Below are 11,942 nucleotides of genomic sequence, written 5' to 3' on the forward strand. Positions count from 1 at the left end.
CCATTTGTTGGAATGAACTTGGAAAATTGTATGGGTTTTTGTTTTGTTGTGTTTGACACTTTTTTTTTTTGCAAAGCAGTCTCCCTGTTTTTTTCCTGTCTTCTGATCAGACAGAAGTTACTGGAAGAGTTTTCAAAGCAACTGTTCTGTGAATCACATTTGCCATGTTTATGCCATCGTTTGCTCCATTTTTACAACAGTTGATCCTTTAAACATGTAATTGTTAGAGAATCTTCTGGTTCTATTCTGTGTCGTCATGCAGCATACCAAAAATTACTTGTTATCAGTTGGACATCATCTGCCGGACTCCTACTTAGTAGGATACTTACCTGTTACCTTGTGTATATGGGGCCTCCTCCTTAGTTACTTGTCTGTAAAATGAAAAAACATTGCAGTGAGATAAGCTTTTACAATTTGAAGTGTTTCCCAAAAGATACAAAATGGTTTGATTTTACTGAATGAGATGTGCATTTGTTTCTAAATGTGCAGTGTTGGCTATATATTTTTCTAGTAATTTTTTGTGTGTTTATTTTTAAATGTACTGTTTCCCTTCTCCCATCTGCATCTATAATACTCTGAGCTACTGATAATTTTAGTTGGATAGTACTCCGGTTTTTAAAAAAATAATAATAAAAAATTAAAAAAAAATCCCTCATCCCTCTTTCAGAATGCTGGAATTTTGGAAAGTTGAAAGACTTGCAGCAAACCATAGCTTTTTCTACCATTCATTTTTATGATCAGACTGCCCAGATGCAGTCTGTTCCAATATGTCTGCAACTTAGACTTTAAACAACTTAGGTACCAGAAGTAGGCAAACTGAAGCAGAAAGTTTGTTTTGGGCTGCATTACCTATTTTTGACACTGTCAGCCAGGCCACCACTATAGAGCATAAGCTCAAGAATTTTTTTTTTGTTGCTTTTTCAGCTTCAGCATACTATCTGCCAAGCTCAAGGGAAGTAACTGAGATTCACATTGGAGCCAAATCCCTGTAGGTCTGAAGGATTTCCCCTGATACCAGGAGCCTTCTCAAAGTTTAATAGCAGTGCACCTGCAAAGGTATGGCATTCCTGTCTATTGTGACAGCTGCTTAATGAGACGTAGGTCCCAGCAGGAGAATGCTAATGGGCTTAGGATATGTTTGCCTTCCCTTCCTCCACTGTTGACTGATCCTTAAATGAATTATGAAAACCATTTTTCATTAAATCAGAGATCCAAAATTTCACAGCTGTTATGACTGATTTCAGTCGGAGACAGTATTTCTTCTGGAGCAATAGGTTCCTGTTAAGATGGAATCTGTTTTAGCTGAAACCAAACTAAACTTAGATGACTTCCTGCTGTGGGTTGAAGGTTTGCTTTGGAGTTTTAGGCCTTATATCCATACATGCACATATGAAACTCCATGCTAGACTGCGCTGTCGCTCTATATTTGCTGATTTGATCACTCTGCTTTCCAAAGGGACTGGGAGAAGGTTTTTGTATTTTTCTTAAGTTCCAGTGGATAGGATGGCTGCCACTTAAAACATACACAGACAGGCAGTCCTTCTCTAATGAGATTTAATTTATAGATGTATCAAACATAAACTCTATTATGTAAAAGTTCAAGTGACCTCACTCAACAAAAAAATAGGATTTTAAAGATGTGGGACTTGAGACCAAACTCTCCAAGCCTATTTAACATTTTTGGCCTTCTCTGAAACATTATATATATCTTGAGACATATTTTTGTAATGAATTTTGAGGTGCCTATGCATTATCCCTCAGAATATATTTTTAAAAAGTGTATGTGGCACAACAAATGTGAAAACAGTGTTCCTTTCTTTCCAGAGAGACTTTCCCAGCAAACAAATTCCTGTGACAAATTCCTGATGGTTTCTGCAGATACATTTTCTAGAATCAAGAGTTGTTTTCAGCCAAATTCTAGAGGATGAAATATTCAAAACTTGTTGTCTGTTTTTTTCTTTTTCTTTCCTTTTGCTTGCTCTTTTTCTGCCACCCAGAGTAAGCAGACAATATTTTTTTGAAATTACAGTTGAGTAAGACAGTTTTGGCTGACAAATCCACTGTAGCTGAGCATTTGGCAGGCTATTTATTTGTTTCTCAGGCTGCATGTACCTGATTGTACAAGTGTTACCGGCAAGTACTGTGAGCGGATGCAGTAGTGTGAGCGTGATGGGCAGGGTGGTGGTTCTTAAGTACCACGGACAGGGGCCCCTCCACATGTGTCCAGACCATCCGTGTATCAACCTGTGGGACTTCCACCAAAGTGACTTCATCTGTCAGGAGTTTTTTTTGTGGGCAGTTCAGCACAGCCTTGACCTTTTTTCAGGCATCAGTGCTTATGATTCTTTATCACTTGATGCTTTGGAAACAGCTGTTTTTCCTGTGAGTCCATGTCATAAAATTCTTGGTGTTCCACAGCATGCGCAGTTGTACCCCATTTTCTCCCATTTGACAATAGTCTTATGTGCATACTTACTCACCAGACACTCCTCTCATGTCTAAGACTTAATGGTTGTCCTCTTATATGCTCCTCATCTGATTGCAGAAAATTTCAAAGGCAAACTATGAGGGCAATAACAATGCAAACCCTGACTTTCCCTGTTTAACATTTCATGGGTTAAATTTAAATGTGTTCTTCCTAAGTTTATTCCTGTTGTAATATTGAAATTCTGTCTGAATCAATGAAGTACATCTGGGAAGAGATTGCATTGTTTTATCAGCAGAATCAAATCAAATGGTTCCTTGCTTTTTTACCATATGGCTAAATTCTGATCAGGACACCTGATTCTAAAGAATATCAAAATGGACCAGTCAATGAAACCATTTCACGAGTTGGCTGGTGAATCACTTCTGGGAAATGAAATTTAGGTTACATCATAGCTCAATTGACATAATCTGCTTACTTCAGAAACATGCCTGTTTCTGTGATCTACAAGCTGGCAATGTAATATAACCCACTGACATTGTCCAATGTGTTGTGCTGCTTCTGTAATCCAAACATGAAATTTGGAAAGGCAGTGTAAGAATCTCTATTTGAGCATCATAGATGCTAATCATTGGCCCACCATGCAGGGAGGATATGGCTTGCTGGTTAACCACACTGGGAATCTATCAATGCATTTTTGTAAAGTAGCTGTTTGCTTACAGTAACTGTGATTCTTCACTAAACTGTGATAATTTAGCTGCTATGATTGAAGCTGCGTTGTTTTAAGAAACCATAGGAATTTGGGTGTTAAATCATAAGGAAATGAGAATGGATCAAGATTGTATGTAGAGTACCACTAGGCAGTATAGGACTTACACATGACACTGTTTTGAGGAATTCCAGTTCTTCAGATGTATTTTTGTGTCCCTGAGGTGATGCCCAAAGGGGATCCTCACTGGCAATTCTGCATCACAGTTCCTGTTGGATAGCCATGACAAACTCATACTGATGATCAGGTTGGTAGTAATGGCAAAGAGCTGGGGGAGAGAGAGGGGGCATGGTTTGAATAAATTTCAGATCAAACTTCAGATAGGTTTGTCAATATTTTTTTGCATTGTATGAGTGATCTGTCTGCAGATCTCCATCCATCCAGTTGCACATCTTGTATAAAACTACTTGCAAGTTTTCAGTGATACCTGTCTAGAAGCATTTTACTTTTAGTTCACAGCATTACACTAGCCTCCAATTTAATGATTTTATGCTATTTACCAAGTATTGTTTTAAAAAAAAAAATCTTATGTGGTTTGAATCCTTTTTGCACCTCAGTCCGTTGCTCTTTCACAACTTGTCAAGTGTATTTAAAACTTGGCCAATCGTATTTTAAAGGATGAGATCCTCATAGTGGGATAACATTGCCTTAGCTGATTCCTTCCCCTTCAAAGGCTATAACTCCAGTTTTTAGATGTCTGCCTTTTACCAGGAATTTACAGTGAAAGATCCTCAAGTTGATGATGAGCTTCTTTTGCTTGACATAATAAAGCAGAAGTGTCGCTTTACAGAGCATTTCCTGAAGAATATTTAATTTTTGCAAGACTTCTTAACATTTCATTCGACAGTTCAGAAATGAGTGAAATGAAGACAAGCTACAGGTGATTCTGGACATATATACACTGTCACTTACAAACAGCTTAATTGCATAAACTGAATTGGCACACTTGATGCATTTGATTATTTACATGGGTACAAATGATTCTGAAAGAAACTTGGCAAGATGTGTTGAAAACTGATCTGTGCAAAATGAAGTCAAATTTAGTGCATTCATGAAAATTTGGCCTAATATATTTTGTCACTTTTCATAGTGTTTCCCTGTTATGTTGAGCTGATTGAGCACTTGTTGACTTCTGTGCTCCTTCTAGGCTTGGATACATATTCTGTGACAAATATTTATTTTGGTAATCTATATCAGTAAACTTTACTTACTCTTTCTAGCTTGGCTTGTGTGTTTAGTTGTCTTTAGTTTAATCGGATACAACTTTCTAACACCTGGGAATTGGTTAATTTTTACTGTTTTAATCTGGAGCAGAATAGTCCGAAGAAGGAGGTTATGTAAAACTTTTTGCAAGGATCTTTTTGACCTTTCTCTTTTTCAACCTTGCCAGTCTTTCCAAAAGTTATTTCTTTCAGCTCATTTGAACAAAAAGCTTATATATGATAGGAATTTTTGGTATTTGCAGGTTTCACTGCCTAATATAGCTTATTCTGCAACTAGTCTCCTGTCTGCGCAAATCCATAGTTGAATCTTCCTGAGGCAGGGACTGTCTCCTCTAGACTCTTCAGGAACTGCTATTTGGAAGAATGGAAAACTTCTCTTACCTAATGGACTGAAGTTAGATTTCTTGACCGTTTAAGTAGGTGACTGATTAAGACCACAGAGCCACCTCCTTAGGTGGTCGTTGCTTCGTTAGAGCAAAGAAGTGTGCTTTTCACAGTGGGTCCTTTGAGCATGTTCTGTGTTTCTTGTTAAGCTGCTAATGTGGTGTCCCTCCTTTGACTCACTTGGAACTTGCAAAGTTTCTTTTGGACATGCTTCATTTTTCTGCTGGAACTGGTGCATCACTGCTATTAACTGGTTCTCTTCCTTCCTAAGTGAAGTGATGGCTGAAGCCCAAGCTCTGCTACTTCATGTGTTGACAGTTCCAATACTTGGAATTATGCAGAGTTCTACTGATTCTGAATCCTGGTAGCTATATGGTAGGACATGGCAGTTATGGAAAGAGAGTTTTGGAAATTTAGCCAGCCTTCTTTCTCTTTACTAGTTGTTGTGAAAACAATATTTGGATAGCTGTAAAAAAAAAACCAAAGGCTAAACAGGGAAAAGCCTTTCCCATATTTGACCACTCAACTTGGAGAAAGACTGTGTATTGATAAATATTCCATTTCTGAAAATAGCATTTATTTTCGCTGGAACTTAGTTTTATAATCATCTTCTGTTTGGAGGAATACAGTATTGAGAACACTTGCTTTGAAAAGCTTAGGGTTTTTTATATAGCTGTATGGTAAGAACTAGTTAAGCACATAGAAAGGCAAATTATATTTGTGAAGAAGAGTCTAGCCATTACTTTTAATTTCAAAGATGGCTACGTCACTAAAGAAGCAGCTTTAACAGTTTTATGGGAAAAGTAGGAGTAAAATCAAATGCTGTTTGATTTCACAGCCTGTTTTAGAGGCAGCCACTAGAAATATGTGTTGCCATTTGGATCTAGTAGCACAGATGGAAATGTGATGAGGTACCAACATCTCAGAATCATGTTATATCATGCTGAAGCTGTGATGGCAGCAGTAATTCTCAGCTTTCTGTCAGTACATGTGTGCAGAAGAGGATTTTTTCTGTAGGGGAAGAAAACAGGCTACTTTTTCTTCCTATATATGCATAAAAAAACTTATTCCCCTGAAGTCTGTCTAGCATACATTCTGGAATGTGTTTGTAATGACCCTGAATATGAAACTACTTACACTGTTTTTTTATTCCTTTCTGTATCTTCACAACAGATATCTTCATAAGGCAACAAAAGTCATGTATTGTTTCAAGGATGTTAGCCTACTGTAAATACAGCAAACAACTTGGGTTGAGTTTATAGGCCTAGTAGAAGTAGCAGTTTGAGTTATATGCCACTTTGAAGACACCATAGAATTTAAGCAGAATATCACTGAGTATGGAAAAGAGGTCAATATTCAACTTAAGTAGGATTAAGTACAATAGAAAAACCTTCTTTGGATAAATAATCTCATATCCTATAAGGAGGCCAGCAATACCAGTGTACAACAAACTTCGTCTTAAAAGCTCTGGTCTTGTGCCCAGTCATCTTTCTGAAATGTAACCTCAAGTTGCTTTGGCCTTGATTTTTTTTTTTCTTTTTTAAATTTTTATTTTGTTGTGTGGTTTGCATCTTCTATGGTAGAACACTCATTATTTGCAATAGTAGCCTTGCCAAATGTGTATGGAATTCTGTAGAACCTCTGGACTATACAATAAAGTGAAGAAACAGGGCTATTAAATTGGCTGGGGACGAGATTTCCATTGAGGACATTTTTTCTGCTTTGGCTTTCAAAATAACATGGATTACTGGAGTGGGAGTATATGTCCGTAGGTAAAGCTGTAGCACGCAGAGGACAGGAAAAATAAGACAGCAATGGAGAGAAAGCAGGAGAAGAGATAGATAAGAGTATATAACAGCAGCAAAGGACAGGTGAGTGATTTTTCCATTTCAATTTTTATCCCTTTGTGCCTTTATTTTGACTTTGATGCTCTTGTTTACCAATTGTCGCAGAATTTATAGTATTAGAAGCAAATTAAAAACCAAAAACAAAAACAACCCCAAAAAACCCCCAAAACAAAAACCAAACAAAAAACACAAAAAACCCCCACAAAATCAAAAACAAACCCTAGGCTTTTAGTATATTGTATATAAGATTAGCCTAGAGCTGCAGGAACTGTCCTGAGTCACTAAAATTGAACTTGCATTGATTCTTTCCTTTGTTTCCCTTTTTTAACCTTTTCTGGTAAAACACATAACAGAAAGAAACTTCCAATTTTTAATTTCACTCAGGTAATTAATAATATAGCTGATTTTTAAAACTTTTCTGGAAGCCAGTTAATTGTGACTGATTCTTAATGACATACATAGGAGTAAAAAATACAGGAGGAAACTTAATCTGGTATTTTCTCATAGTGGACTTATGCTGTAGAGTTGGGGTGAAACGTATATATGTGTGTATATATAGTGGCTAGTGGTTTTAAAGAACAGGGTTGACAGCAAAGTCAACTGAAATGGATTTAAAGTATAGTATTTACTATAGGTAGAACTGCTAGTGCCACCTGTATTTAAGGTTGCGTGACCCTTTCCATTTTAAGGCTTAACTCTTAGTTACTTTAACTTTTGCCAAAGTTCAGTTCAGACAGTTTTTTTCCATGCCAGATGTCTGCTTTGGGTTGAATTTTTTTGAAAGTTTCAGCCAAAGCAGTTCTGTTCCAAGAATAAGGCTAGTGAAAAGTATGCTATTTTGCTTGTGTGAGAATATTCTGGTGTCCTTCTTTGATGCTCCAGTGCCCCCAAGCTCTGAAGCAAGGATTTGAAATTTGGCAATAGTTCAGCCTTTGTGTTGAGGATGTGCCTTTTGCCTCCCTGTAAAAATCCACCCAAATTTCCAGACCGGTTTACAAGGCTTTGAAAGATTGCCATTTGCATGGGCTTAATAGGAATTTCTTAAAACTTCACAGTAAGTTTCCTTTAGATTCTGTTCACACTGGGAATGCTCCAGGCAGAGTAGAGCTGCATATTTCATCCCACTTCTGCTAGGAATTGTAACGGCTGTATCTGGGTGCTGACATTGAACTAAGAGTGGGCAGCATTTTGTCTTGTACCACCACCGCCTATTCCCATGTCCTGTTCCTTCTCCCTGGTGAAAGACCTGGGCCCTCTGGAAAAAGAAACTGTCTCACTGATCTGAAAGAGCATGACAGATGTGGAGGAGAAGAATTTAGGAGCGCGTGTGCGTGTACCATTCCTTTGGTCACAGGAAATGTGTGTATCATACTGGCAAAATATTACTTCCTTTTCTAGTGGATGTTCAGATAATAATTGTTAGGTTTTATTGTATTTAAACTTCAGTAGTTGAGTGGGTCTCAAGGCTTTAATCGTTTTACTGAACTATGTAGGCATCAATTTAAAAAAAAGTTAGACTCCAAAAATGTCAGTACAGTAATGTTATTTAGAGGGCAAAAATCAAGAGCTCACTTTTTTCAAACATTTAAGTCTAACTCGGACCTCTTGCACTTAATATTTTGTAGTACAGCCTCCAACTTCATCACAAGTGTTGCACGCTTTGATTGGAATGGGGTAAAGGGTCTATTCTGAGGATGAGTCCAGGATTTGTACAGTAAAGGATGTGTATTTCTCTGTTACAGAAGTTAGAACATGTGGAGTAAGTGAAGCAGAGATTTCAGGAATAAAAAAAAGGCTTTGTGGTTAAGACAATTGAATGCTGCTTGATGAATTTTGTGCAATCTGTGCTTAGTCATGGTGTTTTTACATGGTGCACTCAAATAACTGTTCCTAGGTGGCTGCTCATACTGTGTGTTCTCGTGGCTGGTTTGAGAACTCTTATCAATTCACAGAAATGCAGACACTTATAACTGCAAGTGAACTCAGTGGGAGCTAAACCTCATGTAAAATACTGTATGCTACTAAGGACAGTAAAAATCAGGCTCAAAGTATGTGAAATTTGACATCTGGAACTAGGGAATATTTTAATTTAATTAACCTAATGCCTCAGTTGCCTGTTTTACAGATGTAGAAATTACTTGTCCCATCTCTGTAGAAAGACTCGTGAAGAAATTGGTTGCCTTTGTAGCAGGACTGAAAAATAACATGCTATAAATAAAGCATATGACCACCTCCCATTGATCAGGGATGAAACAAAGCATTCATAAATATGTAATCAAAAGTTTATTTATGTAATAAGATACAAGTATATTATTACATTAATAAAATTACCTTTGCAACTCTTAACTTTCCAATGCTTATGCTTATGACCGTAATAATTCTCTTAAAATAAAAGATGCAATTTTTCTCTGAATTTAATAAGCATCCAACTTCCTTCTGTACAAATAGTCCAGTTTTGCCAATCCCTTGGTAGCTCTCTTGGAGATGGAGTCATTATTTCAGTCTTTGCAATTTCTTTCCCCATAAAGCATGCAAACCTGAACTATATTGGATCTGTCTGAAACCAATGATGTCAACCTATAGAAAGTAGTACTTTTTTTTTTTTTTTTACTGTATTAACTAATCCACTTCATACTGATCCAAGCATAAAAATCCCAATATCATAGCTCTGGAACTTAATTTTTCCACTTTGAATCAGCAGTCAAAATTTGTAGACTGTGAGAATAATATTAAAATGCAAGTTTAATTAGCAATAATCTTTTAATTCTCTTCTAAATCATAGCCACTTTACCTTAGTTCTAGTTGAATAAAATATTACTGGGATCCTCATCCTTTCTGTTCACTGTGGAGATGGAAAGCATACTTGCTCAAACTGTTGAATACTACCTCACCATGATAAATTTGCCCTTTGTAAAGCCGCTTCAACAGTCATCATTTTTATCTCTTTGTAAAGCCAACTGTTACCTGAAATTCCCTATGCAAAAAAGATTTTTGTAGGTTTTTTGAAAGGGACAGGGTTAAAACAAGTAAGTGAATGTGTGTTTGTGGAAGTGTCTAGCTCCCAGAGTGAAAAGATTTGTTGCTAAGGTTTAGTGAATTTAATGCTTTGGAAATTATTTGTTGGAGAGCCTGCAGCAGTGGAGAGTTTTGGGCTGGGATGAGGGGGGGTTCTTTCTGTTTTTTTAAGGTGGAGGTGTGAGAGGGTTTTTTGTCTCTTTAAACTTAAAGTAGTCGTCAAACTTTTTTTTTTTCCCCTTCTTCACTTTTTTCTTGGATCATTCCCTCAGGGTATTTGCTGTCTCTGAAACAGTAGATCTCAGATGGGTCTTTTGAAAGCTTCAGCAAAGGCAAAGCATTTGACAGGATGTTTGTCATGCAGTATTTTCAGGAGAAAGATGGGAATTTTGAGCTGCTCAAAGCATAGGTCTGCCTTAGAGGAACTCAACTGCTAAGAACAGCAATCTTATATGCTTAGCTCTGTGAAATCCACTTGCTTGTGGACAACTGTTTGGGGTTGTGTTCCCCCTCCTTCCCCCCCAAGACTTCCGCTTACTTGTGTGCTCTTCCATATGTGTTTTGAGCTGTACTTTGAAGTTGGGCAACTAGCTTTAAACAAAAGCTGTTACCACACTTCTGCTTAGCATCTAGCTTGATTTCAGCATGCTGATGTGTCAGTGATGTGGTTTAGAGTTAACGAAATGAAATTCTTTGCTTGCTTTGACATTGGTTTCTGTAGGATCAAAATTAAAAAAGAAAAAAATAATCATATTACACTTGGTTTGTTGTATAAAAGCCAAGTCAAAGGGACCTTAGAATTGAATAAATGGCTGTGCAGCAGTTACTAATTGGCCAGGCATCTGTCTTGACACATAGGTGAGATGAAGTCTGTGAGTTATCCTGTATTTTTTCCGCTGTCATCTTCCTCCTCCCCAGTTCCCCTAATAATCTAAGGAATTTCTGAAAACCCAGACTTTGTGTGGATTTAGTTTCCTACGTAAGCCATTCTAGCATATTTTAGTTCAGAGTGCCTAGATAAAACAATTTAACTTTAAGATGCGTATTTTCTGTCATCTTTGAGCAGTGTACTTCAGTAACAAGATCCAGATAGTACTGCTTTGACTTTCTTGAATTTATACTCAAGTCTGTATTTTTTTTATATTGATTTTTATTTTAAGGTTAAGGCACAAAATGAAGGGTAGATTCCGAAAGGCAAAAGCAAACACAACTGTAGTCAACCAAATTAATTTATATCCAATTACACCAGCAGTAAATTAGCTATGAGTATTCAACTGTACTATTTCAAATTCATTTGAAAAAGTAACTGAAATCTGATTTGCAAGTCTCTGGTCTATTAAACAGGTTTAATATGTGATCATTTATATTAAGTATGTTAACTGTTTCTGAATGTTTTGCTTTTTTGTCTTGTTTTTGGCAGCAACTTGAATTAGTGGAACCAAGCGGCTGGATTCATGTTCCTTTAACAGATACTCATAAGAAGCCTATTCGCACGTTTATGATTCAGATTGCTGTTCTAGCTAATCACCAAAATGGAAGAGACACTCACATGAGACAAATCAAAGTGTACACCCCGGTGGAAGAGAGCTCTATTGGTAAATTCCCTAGATGTACAACAATTGATTTCATGATGTATCGCTCCATAAGATAAAATTTCTTAATGAGAAATAATAAAGGCATTTTTTGATGGCAGTATCATTACTTAAGTATTCAAATACTTAAAGAGCAGGGTTTACTTCAGTGTAATTATATCTTTTTGTTTATACTTTGTATGATTTTGAAATAAAGATAATCTTGTGTTACAGTATATTGTAGTCTGTAATTTTGCATTACTTTTGCTTGGAGTCTTTGAGTACTCTTATACTATCTGAGAGGAAGAAAACCTGGGCACTTTAAAAGAACGTATTTGTGACCAGGAATCAATAATTGATTTGATTATAATACAGTTTTGGGTGATTCTTCCCCGAATGATTATGCATGGAAATAGTTTGTTCTATAGCGTTTACTGTTCATTCCTTGACCTAAAAGTTGCTCTTTTGAAAGAGCATTCTTCTTGAACAGACATAGTTTAAAGACATTACCAGTAGTATTTTCCTGTCATTGCTTATGTTAATGTGTTGTACTCTTTTCTGTATAGGGTTTTTTCTGCTTAATGACTCTCTGCATGGATTTAGCCTTCTTCGTAACTGTGAAGTAGATCATAAATCCAACTTGAGTATCTCAAGTTGGAAGGGACCCATAAGTATCATTGAGTCCAACTCCCTGCTCCTTGCAGGACT

General features: G+C 36.8%; 1 protein-coding gene across 17 annotated transcripts in view; it reads left to right on the plus strand.

Moving 5' to 3' along the window:
• Window positions 1-11,470, plus strand: part of ANAPC10 (anaphase promoting complex subunit 10) — a 39,554-nt gene extending 28,084 nt beyond the window's left edge. For 9 of the 17 annotated variants that reach the window (XM_075150056.1, XM_075150058.1, XM_075150053.1 and 6 more), the window contains one exon: window positions 11,084-11,470. In XM_075150056.1, the coding sequence (XP_075006157.1) occupies window positions 11,084-11,314 (231 nt within the window). In that variant the 3' untranslated portion in view covers window positions 11,315-11,470. Of the gene's footprint in view, window positions 1-924; window positions 1,057-1,824; window positions 2,703-3,357; window positions 3,442-6,573; window positions 6,673-11,083 lie in introns of those variants that run through there. The other 8 variants (XR_012673601.1, XR_012673594.1, XR_012673599.1 and 5 more) reach the window with 5 other exon arrangements.
• The last annotated feature ends 472 nt before the right edge of the window (window positions 11,471-11,942 follow it).

This window comes from Calonectris borealis, chromosome 4 (genome assembly GCF_964195595.1).
Source record: "Calonectris borealis chromosome 4, bCalBor7.hap1.2, whole genome shotgun sequence".
In the NCBI taxonomy this organism is placed as follows: Eukaryota; Metazoa; Chordata; class Aves; order Procellariiformes; family Procellariidae; genus Calonectris; species Calonectris borealis.